At 44.6% G+C, this 24,726-nt stretch overlaps 2 protein-coding genes and 3 non-coding genes across 6 annotated transcripts; all 5 read right to left on the bottom strand.

Moving 5' to 3' along the window:
• Positions 1-3,726: 3,726 nt before the first annotated feature.
• Positions 3,727-3,798, bottom strand: TRNAC-GCA. The gene has a single exon. It is a non-coding gene; the product is annotated as a tRNA-Cys (tRNA).
• A 2,083-nt stretch (positions 3,799-5,881) lies between these two features.
• Positions 5,882-10,450, bottom strand: C27H17orf98 (chromosome 27 C17orf98 homolog). 2 transcript variants are annotated; one of them, XM_038385695.2, is made up of 4 exons: positions 10,142-10,450; positions 9,748-9,937; positions 7,269-7,368; positions 5,882-6,154 (listed from the first exon to the last, which is right to left on the bottom strand). In XM_038385695.2, the coding sequence occupies exons 1-4, from the start codon at positions 10,231-10,233 to the stop codon at positions 5,997-5,999; spliced, it is 540 nt and encodes a 179-aa protein (XP_038241623.1). In that variant the 5' UTR covers positions 10,234-10,450; the 3' UTR covers positions 5,882-5,996. The 2 variants fall into 2 exon arrangements, with proteins under 2 accessions (XP_038241623.1, XP_038241624.1); XM_038385696.2 differs by lacking the exon at positions 10,142-10,450 and having other exon boundaries at positions 9,748-10,002.
• Positions 10,451-13,105: 2,655 nt separating this feature from the next.
• On the bottom strand, positions 13,106-17,609 carry RPL23 (ribosomal protein L23). The gene is made up of 5 exons (XM_038385511.2): positions 17,503-17,609; positions 15,752-15,835; positions 15,115-15,243; positions 13,534-13,647; positions 13,106-13,237 (listed from the first exon to the last, which is right to left on the bottom strand). Exons 1-5 carry the CDS (start codon positions 17,513-17,515, stop codon positions 13,155-13,157), a joined length of 423 nt encoding a protein of 140 aa, XP_038241439.1. The 5' UTR covers positions 17,516-17,609; the 3' UTR covers positions 13,106-13,154.
• On the bottom strand, positions 14,478-14,613 carry LOC119849196. Its single transcript, XR_005290429.1, has one exon. It is a non-coding gene; the product is annotated as a small nucleolar RNA SNORA21 (small nucleolar RNA).
• Positions 15,309-15,441, bottom strand: LOC119849201. Its single transcript, XR_005290434.1, has one exon. It is a non-coding gene; the product is annotated as a small nucleolar RNA SNORA21 (small nucleolar RNA).
• Positions 17,610-24,726: the final 7,117 nt, after the last annotated feature.

The following is a 24,726-nucleotide window of genomic DNA, read 5'->3' on the forward strand; positions in this document are numbered from 1 at the left end:
TAAGCCATCACCAACAGCAGGGGGGGGGAAGGAGGAAAACCTTTCATGGTGACAAGCAGGTAGGCTAATTCCAGCAGTTAACAAGAATATCAGAGGAACAGTGGGGGGTGGGGTGGGAGGGAGAAATACCATGGGGAAATAGTTTTACTTTGTGTAATGACTCATCCATTCCCAGTCTCTATTCAAGCCTAAGTTAATTGTATCCAGTTTGCAAATTAATTCCAATTCAGCAGTCTCTCGTTGGAGTCTGTTTTTGAAGCTTTTTTGTTGAAGTATAGCCACTCTTAGGTCTGTGATCGAGTGACCAGAGAGATTGAAGTGTTCTCCAACTGGTTTTTGAATGTTATAATTCTTGACGTCTGATTTGTGTCCATTCATTCTTTTACGTAGAGACTGTCCAGTTTGGCCAATGTACATGGCAGAGGGGCATTGCTGGCACATGATGGCATATATCACATTGGTAGATGCGCAGGTGAAGGAGCCTCTGATAGTGTGGCTGATGTGATTAGGCCCTATGATGGTATCCCCTGAATAGATATGTGGACAGAGTTGGCAACGGGCTTTGTTGCAAGGATAGGTTCCTGGGTTAGTGGTTCTGTTGTGTGGTGTGTGGTTGCTGGTGAGTATTTGCTTCAGATTGGGGGGCTGTCTGTAAGCAAGGACTGGTCTGTCTCCCAAGATCTGAGAGAGCGATGGCTCGTCCTTCAGGATAGGTTGTAGATCCTTGATGATGCGTTGGAGGGGTTTTAGTTGGGGGCTGAAGGTGATGGCTAGTGGCGTTCTGTTGTTTTCTTTGTTGGGCCTGTCCTGTAGTAGGTGACTTCTGGGTACTCTTCTGGCTCTGTCAATCTGTTTCTTCACTTCAGCAGGTGGGTACTGTAGTTGTAGGAATGCATGATAGAGATCTTGTAGGTGTTTGTCTCTGTCTGAGGGGTTGGAGCAAATGCGGTTATATCGTAGCGCTTGGCTGTAGACAATGGATCGAGTGGTATGATCTGGATGAAAGCTAGAGGCATGTAGGTAGGAATAGCGGTCAGTAGGTTTCCGATATAGGGTGGTGTTTATGTGACCATCGCTTATTAGCACCGTAGTGTCCAGGAAGTGGATCTCTTGTGTGGACTGGTCCAGGCTGAGGTTGATGGTGGGATGGAAATTGTTGAAATCATGGTGGAATTCCTCAAGAGCTTCTTTTCCATGGGTCCAGATGATGAAGATGTCATCAATGTAGCGCAAGTAGAGTAGGGGCATTAGGGAACGAGAGCTGAGGAAGCGCTGTTCTAAGTCAGCCATAAAAATGTTGGCATACTGTGGGGCCATGCGGGTACCCATCGCAGTGCCGCTGATTTGAAGGTATACATTGTCACCAAATGTGAAATAGTTATGGGTCAGGACAAAGTCACAAAGTTCTGCCACCAGGTTAGCCGTGACAGTATCGGGGATACTGTTCCTGACGGCTTGTAGTCCATCTTTGTGTGGAATGTTGGTGTAGAGGCTTCAACATCCATAGTGGCTAGGATGGTGTTTTTAGGAAGATCACCAATGGACTGTAGTTTCCTCAGGAAATCGGTGGTGTCTCGAAGATAGCTGGGAGTGCTGGTAACGAAGGGCCTGAGGAGGGAGTCTACATAGCCAGACAATCCTGCTGTCAGGGTGCCAATGCCTGAGATGATGGGGCGTCCAGGATTTCCAGGTTTATGGATCTTGGGTAGCAGATAGAATACCCCAGGTCCTGGCTCCAGGGGTGTGTCTGTGCGGATTTGTTCTTGTGCTTTTTCAGGGAGTTTCTTGAGCAAATGCTGTAGTTTCTTTTGGTAACTCTCAGTGGGATCAGAGGGTAATGGCTTGTAGAAAGTGGAGTTGGAGAGCTGCCTAGTAGCCTCTTGTTCATACTCTGACCTATTCATGATGACGACAGCACCTCCTTTGTCAGCCTTTTTGATTATGATGTCAGAGTTGTTTCTGAGGCTGTGGATGGCACTGTGTTCTGCATGGCTGAGGTTATGGGGTAAGCGATGCTGCTTTTCCACAATTTCAGCTCGTGCACGTCGGCGGAAGCAGTCTATGTAGAAATCCAGGCTGCTGTTTCGACCTTCAGGAGGAGTCCACCTAGAATCCTTCTTTTTGTAGTGTTGGCAGGAAGGTCTCTGTGGGTTAATATGTTGGTCAGAGGTGTGTTGGAAATATTCCTTGAGTCTGAGACGTCGAAAATAGGATTCTAGGTCACCACAGAACTGTATCATGTTCGTGGGGGTGGAGGGGCAAAAGGAGAACACTTCAATCTCTCTGGTCACTTGATCACAGACCTAAGAGTGGCTATACTTCAACAAAAAAGCTTCAAAAACAGACTCCAACGAGAGACTGCTGAATTGGAATTAATTTGCAAACTGGATACAATTAACTTAGGCTTGAATAGAGACTGGGAATGGATGAGTCATTACACAAAGTAAAACTATTTCCCCATGGTATTTCTCCCTCCCACCCCACCCCCCACTGTTCCTCTGATATTCTTGTTAACTGCTGGAATTAGCCTACCTGCTTGTCACCATGAAAGGTTTTCCTCCTTTCCCCCCCCTGCTGCTGGTGATGGCTTATCTTAAGTGATCACTCTCCTTACAGTGTGTATGATAAACCCATTGTTTCATGTTCTCTGTGTGTGTGTATATAAATCTCTCCTCTGTTTTTTCCACCAAATGCATCCGATGAAGTGAGCTGTAGCTCACGAAAGCTTATGCTCTAATAAATTTGTTAGTCTCTAAGGTGCCACAAGTACTCCTTTTCTTTCTGCTGAAGAATGTGAGTAAAACATTTTCAACCATCAGCCCATGTACATCATCTACTGTTCGGGAGCTGTGTATTAATTATTCAATTAATTATTATTACAGTAGCACCTAGAGGTTTAAGACCAAGAACATCAGGGCCCCATTGTACCAGTGGCATTTTTAAAACATATTTTTAAGTAGGTGTTTAATTACCCAATGTCAAATTCCTGCAGTTTTCCATTCAGTAGAAATACTGATATTGGTGGTTTTTTCCTCCAAATGCATCCGATGAAGTGAGCTGTAGCTCACGAAAGCTTATGCTCTAATAAATTTGTTAGTCTCTAAGGTGCCACAAGTACTCCTTTTCTTTTTGCGAATACAGACTAACATGGCTGCTACTCTGAAATCTGATATTGCCCAGAAATTCATATTTTTGTTGTTTAGTTTGAGTGACTTTAAACAAATAATGGGTCATTTTGATCATGGATACGAACAGGTGTTGAGTATCTTGAAGTTAAATTTTGTAATTTTGTGCAAAACGTGAACTTACTAAAACAGTGCTAGTTACAGACCTGTTGTTTTTTGGGTTTTTTTGAAAAGTAGAAAAATAAAAGCGAGGGGGTATCTGGATTTGAACCAGGAACCACTTGATCTGCAGTCAAATGCTCTAACCACTGAATTAAAACCCCTTTATCTATATTATTAATTTGATGGAGATAATTTCATATTAATTAATGGTCATGCTCTGACTCTGAAGCCATATAATTCAGTTCTGCAATATGAAATACACTTTAATTAATGTCCATGTTTCCATTAAGGATTCCCAGATTGTTACTCCACTTTCCACTAATGGCCTATATCTTTGTCACTGGCTGAAACCTAATCAAAGAAAGATCAGTCCACAGTGACTGCAAAAAAGTAAATATTTAACTAATATGTCTTTGTTTTGATTAAAACGTTGAAAAAAAGGGGGCACCCGGATTTGAACCGGGGACCTCTTGATCTGCAGTCAAATGCTCTACCCCTGAGCTATACCCCCACCTGCCAAAAAAATTAAGGTGACAGGTAAGTCTAGTTACGGATACTGGTTTTGACACATTGTTACTCTTCACTACTTCTTGTAATAGGTCTGTTATACTAATTATGCCAGTAGCTATCTCTCAGATTCACTGCACCTGTAATTATTTCTCATACTGCTCACACAAACTATAATTAGTTTTCATTTTGCATTTAACCCTCCCCGCCCCAGTCTTACTGCAGTTGGAATTGGGTTCACTTGGGCCAAGGTAATAAAGTTCTAGCTCTAATTCTCTCTGAATTCTCTTTCTTTAAACCAATGACATAAAAATCTCTCTTCTTTTCAATGGCTTGTGTTTGCTTTCTCATGGCCAGCACACCTTGAAACCACACAAGACGTATTTAATAAGCTGGCAAAACACCCGCCTCCAACAATCCTTCACCTGTGATTACACCATTCTACTTCTATCTACTTCTGTAGAAACCTGACTGAGGGAAATGCAGCTATTTCTGGCAATTAGCTGGCAATTAGACACCACAAAAATAACCTCAGGTAAGCTCACAGCAAGGAAATGAAGAAGGTGATGTGGATGAAAAAGGAGTTTAGTGGAGGAGAATGTAATAAGTCAAATAGAATAAAGCAAAGGAAGGGGGAGATGAGAATCACAGTTATGATTATTATAAAAAAATGTCAAGCTATAATACCCCTCTCCTTCATACATTATTTGTTTTCTTAGATTGCAAGTTCCTTGAGGGCAGAGATTTGTACAACGCTCAGCTCTCGGGGTTCCTGACTTTGAGGCTCTGGGTCCCACTGCAATGTAAGAAAAAGCACCTTCAACCCCAGAAGCACAGTCTGGTTGAAATGTACCAGATGTCATTTGGATCAGTTCATTTCTTCCAGCTCCCTTTATAATACCAGACCCTGAGCCCGCAGCTGCGTCTGCCTACATGGAGCCCCAGGGAAGTTCATGGGGGATCTATACAACTGCAGGGTTCTGCCCATATTGCTGTAGCTACAGGATCAGGTGACAAGCTGGATGTCTCTGTGCTGCTCGCTCACTCCACCCAAACAACCGGGCTTTTTCTCTCAGTGTGACCTCTGTAATTAGCAGCAAGGGCTGTTTTATTTTCACAGAACGTCAGGTCTGAGATGGTCAAAATGTCTACACGGGTGCTCGCAGTGTAATGGTGGGAGATCACCCCCCCCCCCCGCTAGCGTAGACAAGGCCCATATAACCCCTGGCCTTGTTTTTATGCTATACAAGAAGCCAGAGCATCCATAATGCAGAGCATCGCCTAATTAGGCCTTGCCCAGCTTTGCAACATGCATAACACAACCTAGAACCTCTGGGGAGTTTAGATTGCACCACCCTCTGCCCTGGGGTAGCTTCAGAATCCATGGAGCCCCAAGTGAGACTACATCACCCTGCTCACCGGGGGTCTGGGTTAACACCTCTAGTGCCCTAAATGGAACTAGATTACAACACTCCCTTGGGCCAGCCTTAAAGCTCTTCAGCACTGTATTACCACCACCTGACCCTGCTGCTGAATCGCTCAAAAGCCTGCAAATGTGGGGCTGGGGCAACAGAGAGCAAAAAACTCCAAACCAAAACAACTCAACGAACATGAGGCAACCACTCAAAGGGTCCTCCAGGTAGGGGCCTTGTTTTCATCTCTCCGGGTACTATTAAAATATTAACTGCTTCTTCTCCCCAGGGCTTGAGCCCACTAGTTGTCACCCACCTGGCCAAACAGGAAAAGTGTATTTTCCCATTTTTCTCCTCCCTTAATGCTCTGCATACGTGAAGCTCTGTTGTCAAATACATGTGTTTTATTATCTATCTAGGCTCTTCTATAAATAGAGATGAAAGCATCTTGTACTGCAGGTAGTATCTTCCCCGTCTCCCTGGGGATGAAGGTCTGGGCTGTCCGAACAGATTCTCCTCTGAATGGATGGGGAAGCCCATGTATGATCTAGTCATCCTGCACTATCACCTGGCCTCAGTCAGTCTCGTTCCAGGGCAGCTGGTAAAAGCAGGAGCCCAGATGCTGCATCAACAGTGCGTCTCCTAGGCAAATAAATCACCCGTAACAACAAGCTGTTAAAATAGAACAAGCGAGAACAAATATTTTATTTTAGTTCCCATTTCTTACTCCTAATCAGTGTCTCCAGGTCTCCATGGCATCCAAGGCATGTGAGAAGCAGCTCGTTCGGCATCAGTGGAGCGGGAACAAAGTGACTTCGCCGAAGCAGGACGAATTCACCCGCAGGTCTGGGGTGTTGCGACGGTAGCCGAAGCGCCCATTGTAGCCCTTCATGGGCTTCACGTCTGCCAGGAAGCTGTAGTGGCCGCCCACCTGCTCAGAAGAGTGGCCTGTGGGGAAAAGAGTTGGCCCCATCAGTCTTTATCTCCCTCTCCTTTTCAGCTGTGCTCCATCCAGCAACTCACCCAGGCCACTGAGCGAACTCGGACTGGTGTGCAAGCTACACACAAGCTCGGTAGCCTTGTTGACGCTAGGGAATCTTTAGTAAAAATAGCTCTGCCATTAGCAGCTGGGTGTCCTGGTGGGCCCAGGCCATTGGCTGCTGGCGACAGTTAGAGCAATGTGTTGATTGGACCTGCCTTAAGTGTGAGATGCCAGAAGCTGAGATTTCGTGGAGGTGCAATTCAGAGGAAAGACGGGCAAAGTCAGCTTGGTGCTATCTGGATGCTGAGCACCAAACAGCCTGTGGGGTTGCCCTAAGTTACAATAGTTCTCCCAAGACCCAGAACTTGTGGGGTGAGGACTGGGGACTAGAGTAGTGCCACCTATGAAGGCCCAAAGCAGAGCCCACACCAAGGGTTGTTTATGACTTCTGTACTCTCTGCTGCAGGGGACAGGACAAGATAAGGTCAGGTCAGGTCCAGGACTCCCAACTTTGCTCACTCCTGAGAAGCAGCGTAGCCTAGTAGCTACAGCGCTAGCCTGGGACTTACAATACCTGGGATTCTAGTTCCAGCTCTGCTGCTGGGTGACCTTGAGCAAGTCATGTCCTGTCTCTGTGCCTCAGTATCCCATCTGTAAAATGGGGGTAAACGATAGCAACCTCCTTTGTGAAGTGTGTTGAAACTGATGGATGAAATACACTACTATATTTATTTAACATTAAGGAATTTTTGCCAAGTGATGCTGTGGAATGCAGCTTTGTCAACTCTTACAATTTTATCATCTGGATTTTTGCATAAAGCCCCAGCTCCTGGAATCAAGTGATTATACAAAAAACTCAGCTTTCCTTTAAAAGGAATATAAGTTTCTAGCCTTTTGACTGAGGAGAAAAGCTTGAAAACGTGACACCTTTACTCCAAATTTTATGAAACCAGAAAGCACGTTAGTAATAAAAAAGAACCCAATATTTATTATTCTTTTAAAATCTCATGATTCTTAACCCAGTAGGTGATACATAGAGTAACTGATGATTAGAGAAGAGCTTATTGAAGGGAGTCTTACCTGCACCTGCCCAATTCCTTCTGTTCAGGTACCTCTGCCCTGGCCCATAGATGTGGAAATAATCCACTATCCAACCATCCCTGGATGTACCACCTTGGTGCTGGGGCAAGTCAGAGAAAGAACAAAAACTCAGAGCAAAGCCAGATTTTGGCTCATCTCTAAATCCCAACATGAAGAATCTCATTGATGTCAATGGCAAAGTTCCCATTCACTTCAGTAGCATCGATCAGGACCTAAAAAACCAGGTACCTGACTTTGTTCCGTATCTAAAGACACACGGACAGCTGTTACTACAGTGTGAAAATGCACTGCATTTAGAAACAGCTCCGGGTATGCACTCATAATGTATCTGGGGTGCATGAAAGCAGGGTATTTATTGTTCCAGAGTCGGAAGCTATGCAATCTTGCTGCTGTGCAAAATATCTTTAATCAATAATAGCTAATGTGATGAAATACATAAAATCTTGGATGTATCCAGAGAATTCCCTGTAAAGAGACAGGGCCAGATTCATCACTGCTGTAACTCTAGTGACTTAAATCTGGCACCAGGTTGTGCAGCATTAGCTAGCTAATGTTTGTAGAGCTCTTTGCACGTGAAAGGTGCCCTAATTCTGCAGCCAGAACCGCTAGCACAGACCTCAGTGCAAGTGTGGAGTCCCTTATGATGGCTTCGGGTGTCTATGCTAGCAGATCTGACTGCAGGAACCAGGTCTAAGTTATTTATTAAGCACCAACAGTGTTTGACATTGTACAAAGCCCAATGAAAGCCACAATGGGCATTATATTCATATATTCGAAAGCCAGAAGGGACCACTGTGATCATCCACTCTGCCCTCCTGAATCTATATTTGTTTAGCTTCAGCTTCCAGCCATTGGATCTTGCTATGTCTTTATCTGCCGGACTGAAGAGCCCATTATCAAACTTTTTGTTCCTCACATAGGTACTTATAAACTGTGACCAAATTACCCCTTAACCTTCTCTTTGTTAAGCTCTTTAATGCAGTGCATATAAAAGCAAAGGATTATTATTTCAAAAGTTTTCTATGAAGCATCGGTGAGATTTTAAAACACTAAATTGAGAAGAAATGCAATTTCAGTTAGCTGAAAAGAATATGAATGAGCATTATATCTCTTGCTGTCTCACCATGGCTTGGGTAGTGCTGACCTTCTGTAAGCAGCATAGATAGCAAGAAGACAAGGTCTGCACAGGCAGATCATGTGTGACTATGGTCGTTTGCCCTGTTTATTTTTCTTTAAAAAATAAATTTCACACAGACTGCAACAGTCATTTGCTTTTTGATCAAAACATTTCACAAATAATTATTTTTTTAAACTGATCTGATATTAAGCAACCAAAAAAAAATCCCAGCTGCATAAAGAATCACGAAATCACCATTATTTAGAGATTATCCCTTTCCCACACCCACCTTCAGCTGGAATTCTAAATTAGATGGAGCTAGAATTCTTAATCAGGGAGAACACTATGGTAGGGAAGAGGAGTGAGAGGGATTTATGATGTAGACTGCTGTCCACTATTGGCTATTGTTCTTTGAATTATAACCAGTGTTTCATGGCGCAGATCTGCCTGTTATTCTACCAAAATCTGGACATCAACATTTGATCAACTGTGTCATTTTCAGGACCCAGATAAATTTGTCCATCTATGGTTCTGTTTTCTCTTTAAATGGCTAATTTTTGCTAATCCATGACTTTCCTTCTCCCTTTCCTACTTGCTGGTTTAACCATGTCTGGTGTTTTCATTCTGACATCACTGAAAATGACACAAGAACCACTGAGGTCGGAAAGAGCAAGGATCTCAAAAATCTAAGCAGAGGAAAAGGTGAAATTTGAGGGGTGGGGAAGAGGATGGACTTCTCTTGCTCATAATAAAGTTAATTACAGGTCCATGTTATGATTATTTTTCTTGCCTGGGAACCCCTGTCATGGCCTGGATGGTACAAACAGACCACAAAGTCAACCCCTGAATCCAAATAGTTTACAGTCTAAGGTACATTTAGTTTTTAGTTCAGAATTTGGTTAGAAATGTGTCAATTGAATGTGCAACTGTAAATGGCGATCGTGGGAATTCTCAATCTTTCCACAAGGAAACAAACCATCTTCTTTCACCAAGCGGCTTCCCGATAGTCCACATTTTTGATCAATCAACAGGCCACCTGCTTTGGATGAGAACTGTGTAAAATTCTGTCTCCTCTGAGCCACCTTATAGCCAGACACGTTTTTGCCCTTACAAATAAAACCATTTTTTGGTCATAGAAACAGAATCATGAACTAAGCTGGTAGTTACACAACCCCGCGGGGACAGAAGCAGGATTGTCCCATGGCCACTGGCTCCCCCGTGGTTCATTCTTTTCAGCACTCAGGCCAGCTAACCAGTTAGCTAGTTGCCAGCCAGAGCCCCGAAATTCCCAACCCTGGGGCTCATCGAGCCGGGCTGTGGCTACAGGCCGCCGCACGGTACCTGCTCCGTGTTCTTCAGCAGGGACTTGACAGCGGGGGATGCGAAGTAGCTTGCGGCGTGGCCATCCAGCTGGGCGTTGTAAGGGGGCAAGGCGGACCACAGCTTGGGCGGGATGTGCGTGTAGCTGCCAGCCAGCGTGTCCACGGCCACCCCGTCCAGGATAAAGCCCTTCTGCCTCTGCAGACACCTCCTGCTGAGACAAGCCATGCTGAGCAAAGGCAGGACCCCCGCCCCGGCTCCTTGTGAACCCCCCGGCCCCTGCCACCGCCTCCCTCCGGCTCTCCCCCGGCTCCCTGCATTGTTACGTTCGGGCGCCGCCCCTGGCTAGGCTCCCCAGAGCCGGCTGCAGGGCAGCTGCCCGCCCTGGCTGGGAAAGGAAGGGCCGAGGACTCACCCATCATCCCCTGCCGGGGGAGGGGGGCACAGCCCCACAGGAGCGGGACCCGCTGCACGGCAAGGCTGGCTCCCCCCCCCGAGTCGCTCCATCACGCCACGTGGGGCTGGGATCGATCAGCTGTTTGCAGGCGGCGGCGGCGGGGGGGGGGGAGAGAAGCGCGTTACCAGCCCCATCAGAGGCGGCCGGTTTGCTTGGGGGCAGATTCAAGCAACCCGGGGCGAGGTTCTGCCTCCCCGCCCCCCTTTTCTGCAATGCGTCCCATTGCTCGCGGGGGAGCCCATCCTGCCTCCTGCTGCCCCGTGCAGCCGCTGGGCTCCTCTGTAAGCTCGTCCCGTCCCTCGGGCTCACGGCAAGCCAGCCAGAAAGCCAGGGCCAGGCCCTCTTCCCTGCGCCTGCAGCTGGGAGGCCAAGCTCCCTTTGAAGAGGGACAGCAAGGGGCAGCGCTCTGCTCAGAGCAAAGCAGTGAGGTGGCTGGGGGGGGGGGGCGCTGAAGTGATCTGGTCACGGCCCCTCAAACCGCGTAGCACCGTCGGAAGCTGACAGCCTCTAGCAGCAAATTAAAACAGAACCAGCGCTTTACTCCCAGGCCTGGCAGGGAGCTAGATAAGGGCTGAACCTACAAAGCTCTAGGAAAGCCAAACTTTCAGCGTACAGTATTATTGTACGGGGAAAAGGGCTTTTCCACTCCCACAGGGGCCACGGTAAAGTGATGTGCAGCCCTTAACAGTTCCAGAGGGGAGGAAACCCCACCCCATGCATGCTCCCAGCTTGCGTATGCTGAAAAGTTACAGCAGCTCAGCATAACTAAGAGGCCGGGGTGTGAAAATGTCACCCCAGTGATCAAATAGCTATGTGGACATAACCCCTGCTATAGATGCAGCTATGCCAACAGAAGAGTGCTTCATTCAACATAGGGCTTGTCTACACCAGGCAGCTTTTAGCCACACAGCCTTGTCGCTAAAAGTCAGTGCGTGTAAACGCTCTGTCAGTACTTTTGCAGACAAAATACTTCCAGCCCCGAAAGCAGCATTAGCTTTGTCACCAGGAGAGCGCTCCTGTCGACAAAGCCATGTTCACACTGCCACGTGCATCAGCAGAACTTTTGGAGGTTTGTGAGTGTTTTTTTTTTTGTGTGTCAACAACTTCGCTGTATAGACATACCCATAGTTAATATCTTTTGGGGATGTGGTTGGTGTTCCAATACTGACCGAAAAAACCACTTGGTGGTGTCTGCTCCATAAGCGTTAACATCCCCTTACTTTCAAGATCTTAAGGTTTGTATAAGCATATTGGTTAAAACCCCCACACCCTTAACTGACACGCTCGTATAAAGGAAAATGGATTTATTTACAATTCCATTCAGTCTCACATCTACAGTTCTGCACTTAGCCAAAAAAACATTGGGGAATAAGACATGCCTCATCACACAGCATAAGGACTGCAGCTTTTTGCACTACGTAGCAGCCTGTATCATCACCTTTTGCAAAAGGTTTTACCCTAAATGCTGGTTTCAGAGTAGCAGCTGTGTTAGTCTGTATTCACAAAAAGAAAAGGAGTACTTGTGGCACCTTAGAGACTAACAAATTTATTAGAGCATAAGCTTTCGTGAGCTACAGCTCACTTCATCGGATGAAGTGAGCTGTAGCTCACGAAAGCTTATGCTCTAATAAATTTGTTAGTCTCTAAGGTGCCACAAGTACCCTAAATGCTGTAACTGTGATCTTAAAAAGTTAGAGAGCCCATCAGCTCATCCTTAAAAGGTACTTGGAAATCAAGTCTACACGTATCAGTTTGTGATGTGGCATTATTTGTCAAAGGAAGCATCTTAGTTCACCTTCAAGCGTGTTTTACCATTCCTAGGGCTTAATAGCACATGCTGCAGCCATCACCTCCTCCAAAAGCGGTGGGCTCTGCTATGCCTTTGGGCCACGTTAAGCAAGTTCTTCTTAATAAGTTCCTTTCCTGAAAGAGCTTACTTTGCAGCACGAGGCCCAATAACCAATGCTGTCGTTCAAACTCAAACAATGCTTTTCTCACAAAGCTTGTCTGTCACGAGCATCTTATACAGCATAATCTCAGAGTTATGAACACTTTGGGAATGGAGGTTGTTTGTAACTCTGAAATGTTCATAACACTGAACAAAACATTTGTTCTTTCAAAAGATCACAACTGAACATTGACTTAATACTATGTAATGTCATATTATGTTCAAACTTTACTATGCAGAAGAAAAATGTTGCATTTAACTATCTTAATTTAAATGAAACAGGGCAGAAAGTTTCCTTACCTTGTCAAACTTTTTTTTTTTTAAACTTTCCCTTTATTTTTTTTTTTAGCAGTTTACATTTAATACAGTACTGTATGTGTTTTTATTTTTTCCCTTTAACTCTGCTGCTGCCTGATTGCGTACTTCCGATCCCAAATGAGGTGTGTGATTGACTGGTCAGTTCGTAACTCTTGTGTTCATAACTGAGGTTCTACCGTAGTACCTAATGTAAAAAATATCAGGCAGAGTTGCAGTGCAAAGAAAATTATTCTGTCATGGGTTATTTCATAAAGATCTGCCTCCTGGTGCATAGGAGTCACAACTTTTAAAGCCCAATTGCTGTATTCCTATTGGCACCTCAGACCTTGTCTACACAAGAAAGTAATTTTGTTATAACCCAAGGGATGATTTTAAACAGATATTGTTATGCCAGTATAACCCCTTTCTAGAGACTCTTATTCTGGTATTAGAGAGACTTATTGTAGTTCAGTTTGTGCTGCTTGGGAAGGAGTTTAAGCTCAAAAAAAAAATCATACTTTTAAAGTGTATCTACACAGGGTATTATACCTACATGACTAAAGCTCTAAAGGTAAACTGTCCCCAGGCAGCCAAGCCCCCATGCTAGGAGCACCTTATCCAGGTTTGTCAGGGAGGAAGTGTTCCAAGTTTTACAGTATCAACACAGACATTAGGAATTTTGGGCAACCACTTTTATTTTATCTTTACAATGAGGATGGCGCAGGTTTATGCGATGCTGCCAGCATTGGAGGCTATCCTGGGCCACAGATCTGCGCATTCCTTAGCCACGGGGCCTGTGATTGCTGAGCCTGTGAAAGCGGGGAAGAAAAAGGAGAAGTTAAGAACCAGTCAGAGCTTATGTTCTTCTACACTCCGACCACATCCTTCTTCTGCGAGTGCTGTTCAGGCAGCATGTTAACAACAGAGCCATCAGTATTTCTCTGCTGGCGCATCCAAGATACCCACTTTTCATGGCACTAAGGATAGTTTTGGTCCTTTTGCCTGAAGACAGTGGTGCTCTCCTTGGGCCAGGAATGCAGAAATTTGTGCTGCACTATTCTTTAGGAGTTTGCTCTTGTCCAGTGCAATAGATTGCCGTCTGTACCTTTCATTTCCCCTTTGTTATTTACTATCACTCCCGCGTTGTCTTCAAAATAGAGGAACACCCCGTCTTTTCTCCGGTACGATTTCCGCTGCCGAATTACCACTGCCGGGTGTACTGCAGGGAGAAAGACAAGCTCAGGATTTTAAATTTCCAAGTACAAACCAACAGCAGAAACTCAAAAGGAATCACCCAGATTCAATGCTGTGCTCAACAGTAAACGTCCTCATCTGAGCCCTACCCTTGCAAGGCCGCAATGTGCATCTGGATGGCATACGAGATTTTGGTCCCAGTAAAGGTTTCCTGTTGTATGAGGATTGCCACCAAAAGTTATTACCATCAATGGCCTTTGGGACTGATACCACCAAACATCCACGTCACAAATGTTTTTGTTGATAGCTTCATCTGTAACATCAAGAACTGGATGGGCTACAGAAACTGTGACGAGTAGAGTTGAGGTGGGAACAGTCCTCCTGGCTATTGTCTGCTTCGTGAGCGAAGGGGTCTGCAGTTTCCCAGCCAGTCAAGACAAAGCCTTTCACCGGAACTACATTTATGACAAGTATTTAGGGTGGAAACCTGCTTTAAACACTGCTCCACACACTTACTCCAATTGCAAGTCTTTGATATTTAGTTTCAAAAGGGCTAAGACCACTTCTCCGCTGAGCATACATTCATTGTGCTGGTTCAGAGGGAAAAGTGTGTGTGTTTGTATATATAAAAACTAGTCCAATGTAATTTACACTTGAATCTATACCCGAGTGACTCAATACCATTCATGTTCTAACCCAGTGCTCAAACAACCTTTTGTAAGGTAAACCTGGCCACATTTCCAGATGCAAGGTCACTCCCCACAGACACATCCAGAAGGAAAAACCCTTCCACAAACACTTAAGACTAATTGAAAAAATATATACTAATAATCAAAACAGAACGTGAACTTTCAGGATTGTCACGCCACTCATTGAAGTTAACAGCACATGCTGCTGCTAACCTCACCCAAAAGTGAGGTTTTGCTATCCCCTTCCACGACAACTCGCGGAGCCACTGAGCACAGACCCAGCAAGTGCTTTTTAGAAGGGGGAAGCTGCTGCTTCAGAGACCGGCTGCCTACTTCTAGCATCATTATTGGTAGGTTGAAACTGCCTTGCTCCTCCCATGTGGAAGGGCTGCCTTTCCATCTCCCAGAGGAAGGGCAGTCTACAAGAGACTAGGAAGTCCACCAGCTGAAGGAGGCCTGTTGAGATCGTGCTGTTATGTCAGTCCTAGTTCTGCCTTGGGTATGAGCTGCAATGCTGCAATCATCTTACATCAAGGTTAGACCCAGCATACTCTACATGCATAACAATGTTTGCGTGCCCAGTTTGCGTTATACCTGGTGACAAACACAACTCAGTTGTGTCCAGACAGTATTCCCACCTCCCTCCTCAAAGAAACAAATCGTGTGTAGCACTTGTGGGAAATCTGGGCAGCTAAGGTCTTAATCCTACAGGACAGGATGTCTGTAGCAGACACTTACAGAAGAGCCCATGGGACGCTGTATGTAGAGGATGTAAATTTGCCACCTGCACGTCCAACACTCACCCTTCTTCCTGAGTTCAGGCTTGCCCTTCTTGACAGTAGCCATGACCATGTCACCTACGCCAGCAGCTGGCAGCCTGTTCAGGCGCCCCTTAATCCCCTTCACAGAGATGATGTACAGGTTCTTGGCACCTACGAGGAAAAAAAAACATTTTGAATTAGCCAGCTCATGACATAATAGATGTCCCCTCATGAATCACTGTAACGTCGCTCATTGAAGTTAACAGCACATGCTGCCACCTCACCCAAAAGCGATGCCTTTTTTATGCCCTTCCACGACAACTCACTGAGTCACTGACCACAGACCCAGCAAGTGCTTTTCAGAAGGAGGAAGCTGCTGTTGTTGCTTCTGAGGTAGGATGCATTTTTTAGCATCAGTATTGAGTGATAAATTGAAATTCCACAGAAGCAGATTAACAGATACACAGATGTTAAGGCCAGAAGGAACCATTAATTACCCTCACTGTTAAAAACTAGCACCTTCATTTATAATGCAAATTTGCCTGGCTCCAACTTCCAACCCCTGGTTTCCTTTAGTCAGTTACCTACACAAACCCTAACCAGATAAACAGCAAGGCAGAAGGGCTACTGAAGCAGAAACAAGTGATATTAACTCCAGAAGGGAGCCAGACAGACTCACCTGTGTTATCTGCACAGTTAATCACAGCTCCCACAGGAAGACCGAGGGAAATACGGAATTTCGCACCAGACGAACCACCACGTCCTGTAGGTTAGAAAGAAGAACATTTGTAACCTCTTTCCTACCTCAGGGATGATATGAATCATGATTAAAAATAATACATTTGATTATTTTATTTAAACTATAATTTTATCTAGAAGTGATTTTTAGAACCTGAATCACATTTTTACTTGTGTTACTAGTTCTTCACTCTCCCTCCAACCCCCTTTACAATCTAAAGTGGATGTCTTCTGGTAGTTCTTTAGTTTCCTAATTGTTAGTGACATTTATGTGGAAATTACATAGGTTTTGTTCCTACTAAGTTTTGCCATGAAAACTGTTCATATCTACTGAAAGAGACAAGCTCAAGTCTCACATTAACATCCTCAACAAACTCAAACACAAAATTGGCAAGGAAATAGCCAGTGCTATGTTTGTAACCTATACCATCTTCTGGTGCACTAGAAGACTTGTGCTACTAAAGCAATTAGGCACTTCTGAAAATCCCAACCACAAGTGCCTAAATTTGCACCTAATTTGGAGCTATTTTTGAAAATTTTGGTCCAGGGCATATGAGAAAATTCACAAAAACTTTGTTAATGTACTGAAACGCTAAATAATTCTTCACCGTTAACAATGACACAGTCTTGTTTCAAAATGACAGATTTTACAGGAAGAGACTTTTTAAATGAAAAATACCATTCTAGTCTCCGAGGCTATAAATGCTTATACATGAATAAAGTTACACATCTATTTAAGGTTTCAGAGTAGCAGCCATGTTAGTCTGCATTCGCAAAAAGAAAAGGAGGACTTGTGTCACCTTAGAGACTAACAAATTTATTAGAGCATAAGCTTTCGTGAGCTACAGCTCACTTCATCGGATGCACCTATTTAAATATTTGCAGCACCAGGGTTGTCACTGACAATATTTTGTTTTTTGCCTATATCACGCCATAATTCAAATAAAATACCCTGCCAGCTGGGGCATTCTTAAAAAGAGCACTGACTAATCTCTCAATTTGTAATAAGTTTTAATCTAAAACTGCAACAGTACAATTATCCGAACAGTCTCAACCCCTATTTAAACCGGCTATTTTTAAAATATGCAATTTAAAACGCTCCACTCGGTGCATTTTTAACCTGCCCATCCCTGTCGCATCTAGGCATCATACACGTTACTCAACCTAAGGAAAGCACCTCATCTCTCAGCTACTTTCCGTCTCCGACTTACAGGGCTTGTTCCTCCTCTCGCATGCCGAGGTGCAAGGAGCAGTTTCCAGCCATGGGACAATCCAGGTCCTGAGCTTCCCCCCCCTGCCCCCAATGAGGGCTTGCACCTGGGATCTTATTTCGACCATAATTTCTCATCCACATGGGCCTCAGGACCCCCCATTCCAAGATAAGGCCTCACCCTGAAAGCGCCCCCCAGCTATGGACCGTCCAACGCCCCCCTTCTGGCCCCCCACAAATGCCTCAAACCTCCGCACCCCCTGCAGGGCCCGGGCTCCCGCACCCCTTCAGCGGGACCCGACAGTCCCCGTCCCCAGCGGGCCTATCCCCGCTTCTTTCCCTCCCTCAGACCCGGCCCCGAAGGGAGCCCCGGCTCCCCCTATTCCATCCCCCCGGGTCCCGGAGCCGCGTGACCCGTGGGGCCGGAGGATGGCGACGGATTCTCCCCGCCCCCAGTGGCGGCCGCTCACACCGCGCCTCACCTCGCTTGGACATCTTGTGGCTACAAAAAGAGAGAGAGGCCCGCAAAGGATGCCGGGATATTAGTTCCGCACGGCGCCCGGCCTACTACGTCACACGACGGCACGGAGGCGGGGGCCTCCCTCGGCATGTGACGCAGTCACGCCCTATTCCCTCATCACGTGATAAGGAACGGCGCTCTAGTCTCCGTAGTCGCTGATCGTCTTCAGTGCACCACAGTGCCACCTCTGGAGGCAAATGGGGAACTGCAGCCGATTTATGGAAGATTCTTAGCCCACCAAAAAAGAAAAGGGGGACTTGTGGCACCTTAGAGACTAACAAATTTATTTGAGCATAAGCTTTCGTGAGCTACAGCATCCGCTGAAGTGAGCTGTAGCTCACGAAAGCTTTTGCTCGAATAAATTTGTTAGTCTGTAAAGTGCCACAAGTCCTCCTTTTCTTTTTTGCCAGTACAGACTAACACGGCTGCTACTCTGAAACCTGTTATTAGCCCACCAAGTACACGTGGCACAGGCACTAGAGGGAGGAAGGGTGGGTAGTAGCTTGATGGAGAAGGGGGGCATTTGCAAAGGCAAATCCCTCCCCCCCCAGCATTGGATTTTGGCCAGGGCACCTGGGGTAACAACCTTGCTCTGGTATCAAGTGCTTTGGGGTGGGCAGGACTTCAGTTTTATTCCCATTCAAACACCCCTTAACCTATTGCTGGGGCATCAATTCAGGCACCCACCCTATTAATAGAACTCTGCAGATATCCACTTTATATCCGCCGACCATGTTTGCGGATCAGAGGCGGATACAAATTTTGTATCCATGCAAGGCTCTGCCTATTAAATCGCTGCATGCAGCCCTACTTGTTTCAGCATCTGTGTTGCTGGCCCAATCAAGGGCAGCAGATCTGCATGCCTTAAGAGTTCATCCTAATTTCAAGAAGGTCCCAGCTAAGGGTGTGGCACTCCTCTTGCAGGATATGAGCTGGAAATTAACTGGAGCAGACTCAAATTAAAACCACTGAGAGAAAATAGAGAATCTTGCCAAAGAAGGCAAATAATCACAGAAAACCCGAGACATCTATCGGAGCATCAAAACCGAGACTAGATCCAGTCGAAATGACATTTGGTTCCTGCAGAGTGAAATGTCAGCAGCTCAGAGAAACAGATTTTTCCACAATGCAGACTTCTGTATTGTAGGATCTGGATGAAATCTGGCCCTAAATAACTTCAATAGGGATGATCGATTGTAATTTCGATTGAATTGTAATAATTCAATTGTAATAATCGATTGAAGCCCTTTTATGGGGGTTTCAGAATTCACTTTACAGTTTTGTTAATTATCAAATAGATTTGTTTTGAAAGAAGCCTTTTCTTCTCCCAGCCATGCCTCCTCCAATCACATCTTCCCATCCAGGAGCCTGCTGAGTAAAGTAACAATGCAGAATTTCAGAGTAGCAGCCGTGTTAGTCTGTATTCGCAAAAAGAAAAGGAGTATTTGTGGCACCTTTAGAGACTAACACATTTATTTGAGCATAAGCTTTCGTGAGCTACAGCTCACTTCATTGGATGCGTCCAATGAAGTGAGCTGTAGCTCACGAAAGCTTATGCTCAAATAAATGTGTTAGTCTCTAAGGTGCCACAAATGCAGAATTTGTGATCTCTCATTCAATTCTAAGACAGCAGGCAGTAGGCAGGCCCTTCATGTTTTAAAACGTTCCAGGAATGGCCAGTATTCTGAGATTGTGTGAGTAGCCACGCTAGCAGGCAGGTCATAAACACAGGACTTTGACTTTGCCGTGGGTTCAAGTAATAATATTTGTTTTCACTTACATAGCACTTTTCTTCCACAGATCTCAAAGCACTGTACAAAGGTGGCAGCCGCACAGGAGCGGCAAGAGGACTGCCCATTGGGGAAGGCTAGCCTTCTGCCCAAGGCCCTCCCGCACCGGAACCCAGAGCCCCCCAACCCCAGCTCTGAGCCACCCGAGTGCCCCTAACCCTGGAGTGCTATGTGGGCAGCACAGACCCTGCCCCGGAGCACCAGACGGGAGGTATGGCTCCGGTGCCCCCATCCCCAGAGCACTAGCAAAGCACCAGGCAGCGCGAGCACTGGCTCCAGATGTCCCAAGTCCCAGCAACAGGCAGCCCTAGCCCAAGCAGGGCAAAGAACAGGAAGCCGGAAGGGGTCTGGAGCTGGAGCATGGGTGGGGTCACGCTGGGCTGTTTGGGGAGGCTTAGCCTCCCCCGGCCTGTGATACCCGCTGCCCATGCAGCTGCACTTCATAGATATGAAAACTGGGGACTGGCCTACCTCACAAAATTAAGCTGGTTTAGCTACAAAAATTCACCCCCTGTGCAATGTAATTAAGGTGACCTAAGTCCCAGTGTAGACACCGTTAAGTAGATGGAAGAATTCAAATTCTTCCGTCAACCTAGCTCCTGCCTCTCAGAAAGGTGGATTTACTACAGAGACAGAAGAACTCCTGTCTTTGCTGTAGTAAGTGTCTATACTACAATAGCACTGCAGCTGTGCCATTGCTGTGTTTCTAGTGTAGACATACCCTATGGCACAGAGAAGTTATTTAGCTTTTAATATTAAATTTGGGATTCTCTTTATTTCACCTCTGGTGTAGGAACATTTAAGATTTACATTTTCAAGCTTTTCCCTGCAGCCATGAGGGCTCCAGTGACTTTTTGTTGAAATGAAGGCTGAGATTTTCAAGTAATAACCTGACTCCAGCAGCTGGGGCTTTGAGAAAAACATCAAATATCATGAGATTTGTGATAAAATTGTGACAGTTAGCAACACTCTTAACCACGTGGCTGTAATTTTCACAGACAAGGGAAATTGGGTGGGAACGAGACTATTTAGAGAATTATGTAATCTTTGTAAAGTGTTTGGAAAATGAAAATCTTCATATAAATTCTGTGCAATATTGAGCCAAATCCTGAAGTCTTTGCTCTGTTTTTATTCATTCCACTGCAGTTTCCTTGAGGAAACGATAAGAACAAGACCAAATAAAAGCTCATTTAAGGAGGGTGCAAGCTAAACTGATATAAGCCAGATCTAAACCGCTAAAAGAGTGTCTATACCCAAACTCACACCAATGTTACACCAGTCCTCTTTCACCAGTCTTTTGAACATTGCTGGAATTTAGCAGGCCAATAAGACCAACTTCTTAGTTGCAGATTAAAGGGTTGCTGTTTCAAAATACCTTTCAATAAACCTCAGATATCATTTTTAAATAAAAATTCTGACTTTTATGTATTATGGGAATATGTCAATAATCTTTTTCACTCCAGCATGCATAGGTTGTATTGACACTAGCCCTTTTCCCCCTAAAATTCCCCATAGCTGTTTCTCCGGACATAGTATCTTCCATCTGAGGAACTAGAAGTGCTTTAAGGTGTTGGTGAATAAAGTCAGACAACATCCTTATGAGATAGGTCTTGTTGTCCTATTCTCACCTTTGAGGAAACTGAGACTCAGTAAATCTCTCCAAGATCACATCTGACGCAGAACTGCAAATAGGACACAGGGGTCCTGACTCCTGATTATAATTTACGTGCGCTAACCTAGGTATAATGTAACATTCCACCCTCTCAATATGCATACAGGAGGGAGAGGGATTTAAACCAGGGCCGGTTTAAGCTGCAGGCAAACAGTCTATCCCTTGCTATCCCTCTACCACTTGCTATGTGTCTATGTAGTTTGATATAGGAGTTTAAAAGCTTGGCTAAAGGAAAAACTGGAGGTGTGTTAGGGCTTAGAAAGAGATTTTTCACCTGTATGGTTATTGACTCCATTTGACAGAAAACACGCTACTGTTCTAAAACAGGAAGATGTACCTTTTAACAATCACCTGGAGCTGAACCAGCGGGTCTCTTGATTTTTTAAAAAAATCTATACTTGACCTACACACACTCAGGAAGTAAGTTACACTTTATCCTATTTTCTTAGCAGTCTTTATAAAATCACTGGCATTCAATAAATACTAGATAGTTTGGGATTTAACTTTGGAGGGAAATTCTAAAATATTAGTTAGAACCTGAAAAAGAAATGAAAATGAAAGAGGAGCAGGAGTGATTCCTGAGAGTCTCACACTTCCAGGTGCAGTAAGATCTCTCTTCTTCACCAGTATAAGCATCTTAAAACACTTGAAAAAGATAGAATCTGTAAGATTACTGTAATTGTGCAGCCTCAGAAACAGTTAGAAGACAGAGCTATACATGAAATCCTTTCTTTGCAGCAGAGATGTTGAAAAATATTTTGGGATGAAAAATGACTTTTTCAACAGCAAAAAATGTTCACAGTTTTTGCTCTGTTTGAAATTTTTCCTTTTTTTTTTCAGTGAAAAAATGTTGAAAGGAAATGTTTGTTTTGTTTGTCAAAAATTCTTTTAAAAAAGGGTTTGTGTCTCTGTTCTCCCCACTGGAAGAAAAGACAAAACAAACAAAAAACAAGTGACACAAAGTGGCGCTTTAAAAAAAAAAAAAGGAGAGAAAGTTTGCATGGGACGCAGAACCCAAACCATACGCCTTAAAACAATAATTTAAAAATTAAGATAAAAAACCCTGAAAAACTGAAATTAAATTTTCAGTTCAAAACTAAACAATAATGTTCATTTTCTTTGAATTTTTTCCATTACAAAATCAGCACATTTGATTTAGGTCCCCATTGCAGTGAATACACACAACCAAACCAAAATCCACAGTTGGGCTTGGTGGGGGAAAAAACTCAAATTAAGATCATAATTCCTTTTTACAATTCATCTCAATTAGATTTGTTTTTGCTCTTTTTCCACTAGCCCTAACTGTGGATTTTGATTTGATCATGTGTAATCACAGATTCTGTAATTTGAGCAGAGAAAAAAGTGCTAGAAGTAACATATAAGCTCTAACAAGTAGGGTTTGGGTGGCATACCTCACATTAGCTCTTGCAGCAAGGCTGTAGCGCAGTGATAGAGTATGTGTGTAGCTCAAGAGGTTGCTTGCTACGTGGGTGGGTGCTACCTTGTTACAAAGTGCAGTGTGATTTAGAAAGACCAAATAAATGCAGCTTAATAGTAAATAAGAGCAGCATTCCCACGCAAAGTCACTCAAGTTCATTAACAGTCTCTCCATGCTATATTTTATCTTTCATTGAAATTAACAAGGGAAAGAGTGACAGTAATGAATCCCTTTTAATAATTGTTTTACTTTAGTCTCTCAGTAAGGGCTGTTTCACTGCTATTCATTGTGAGAACCACAGAGAGATGTTCGCCTTCAATAACAAAGTGGGTGGGTTTGGTGGATGAAGAGCCCAGGATCTCACACTGGGAGTGTGTCAAATGAAAGGAGAGGTTTCAGAGTAGCAGCCGTGTTAGTCTGTATTCGCAAAAAGAAAAGGAGTACCCGTGGCACCTTAGAGACTAACAAATTTATTAGAGCATAAGCTTTCGTGAGCTACAGCTCACTTGATGAAGTGAGCTGTAGCTCACGAAAGCTTATGCTCTAATAAATTTGTTAGTCTCTCAAATGAAAGGAGAGCGAGTCTTGTAACAAGAACAATGGATGATCTTATGGTTCCTTCTGACCTTTATAAAAGTTATGAATTCTGCCACCACTTGTGAAGGCAACTCCCATCTTTTCATGTACTGTGTATTTATACCTCCCAACTATATGTTCCACTCCATGCATCTGATGAAATGGGTTTTAGCCCACGAAAGCTTATCCCCAAATAAATTTGTTAGTCTCTAAGGTGCCACAAGTCCTCCTCGTCGTTTTTTTCCCCAGCGGGTTAAACCGTAAACCAGAGCAGCTTTGTGGGGGGAGTGCTGGGAAAGGGCAGGCTGGGGAAACTTGTGGGGTTAGTACATATCTGGGGGCAGAGACCACCTGGGCCACGGGGTCTCACTTCTGAGGAGGAGTACTGGACAGGGAATCTTTACCCGAGGAGTGAGCCCGAGAGGCCAGAGGGAGAACCTACATGCTGCTCAGACTCAGGGGGCTTAGACCAGCTCAGTATGTGAGCCAAACACTGCAGGCTGATGAGTGTCCAGCAGGGGGAGTGTGATCACATCTTTGTATATGTCTTGGGTGGGGGGCCTTTTGGGAGAGAAGGAGCCACTTGGAGCAGAAAAGGGTGGGTTTTTTCAGTGTGTGGCAAAAAGTGTGAGGATCCTAATACTATGAGGTAGCTAGGCAACACCAGCAATTATACCCTCTCGTGGGGGTTTTCTTGCCTAGTTTACCTTGCCGTAAAACCGGAGCCCCTTGCCTCCCCGGTGTTTTTTTTACAGCAAGACAGCTAATACAGGTGGATTATCCCACAGTAAAAAAACCACTTTTTTGGCCAGAGGCAAGTCCAGAAGAGAGAAAAGACAGTTAAGAAGTATCCCACATGCACAGAGAAGTGCTGATATTAGAAGCAGTTCACAGGTTTAGCTATAAGGGGCACTTCCAGTAAGCCAGGAGTCATAACAATACATTGTTGGTTTTTATTTGGATTGCTTCACTAATGTATGCTGGATGCAGAATATTTACAATATATGAATTATTAGGCCTAGAATGTCTCAGTTCCTGGTGGAAATTTTTTTCCATGGAACCCCCTCTTCTCCACACTTCTGCCAGCTGAAGAGGTATAGCTTTGAGCATTGGCCTGCTAAACCCAGGGTTGTGAGCTCAATCCTTGAAGGGGCCATTTAGGGATCTGGGGCAAAAATTGGGGATTGGCCCTGCTTTGAGCAGGGGGTTGGACTAGATGACCTCCTGAGGTCCCTTCCAACCCTGATATTCTATGATTCTATGATTCTATAAGCTGGTGGTAGAACATTTGACTGTTGATCAAGCAGTCTTTGGTTCAACTCCAGATACCTCCCCCCCGAGCATTTTTTAGAGGGATCCAAAAATCAATTTGGGGCTGAAAAAAAAAGGAGGGTTGTGCCTGAGCTTTTAATGAATCCTTGTGTGGTCATCAGAATGGATTAACTCACGTTCATTTTTTCCTTAATATTATTAGATTTCAGCCCTAGTGATTTGTGAACCTCAAAGCAATTTAGCCACAATGTGAAAGACATTTTCATCCTGTGGCAGTAAATTGTTTTAATTTATTGTGGGATTGTCTAAACCTAATTTCAGGATGGAGCTACAAGTGATACTGAGTGTAATAGTTCAACTATCCTGCCTTCTGAGCCCTCCCTGTACAACACTAGCAAAGTATCCTGATGGCTTGAAAGTTCATAATGGGAAGTACAT

Source organism: Dermochelys coriacea, chromosome 27 (assembly GCF_009764565.3).
Source record: "Dermochelys coriacea isolate rDerCor1 chromosome 27, rDerCor1.pri.v4, whole genome shotgun sequence".
Lineage (NCBI taxonomy): Eukaryota > Metazoa > Chordata > Testudines > Dermochelyidae > Dermochelys > Dermochelys coriacea.

Coding starts and splice junctions, on each gene's coding strand:
- C27H17orf98 (XM_038385695.2), bottom strand. CDS start 10,233: ATGGAGCGACTCGGGGGGGGGAGCCAGCCTTGCCGTGCAGCGGGTCCC. Junction 9,938..10,141: donor CCCCCGGCAGGGGATGATGG/GTGAGTCCTCGG, acceptor TTGTCTCAGCAG/GAGGTGTCTGCAGAGGCAGA. Junction 7,369..9,747: donor TGCTGAAGAACACGGAGCAG/GTACCGTGCGGC, acceptor GACTTGCCCCAG/CACCAAGGTGGTACATCCAG.
- RPL23 (XM_038385511.2), bottom strand. Junction 13,648..15,114: donor GCCTGAACTCAGGAAGAAGG/GTGAGTGTTGGA, acceptor TTCTCCCTGCAG/TACACCCGGCAGTGGTAATT. Junction 13,238..13,533: donor TAACAAAGGGGAAATGAAAG/GTACAGACGGCA, acceptor CCGCTTTCACAG/GCTCAGCAATCACAGGCCCC.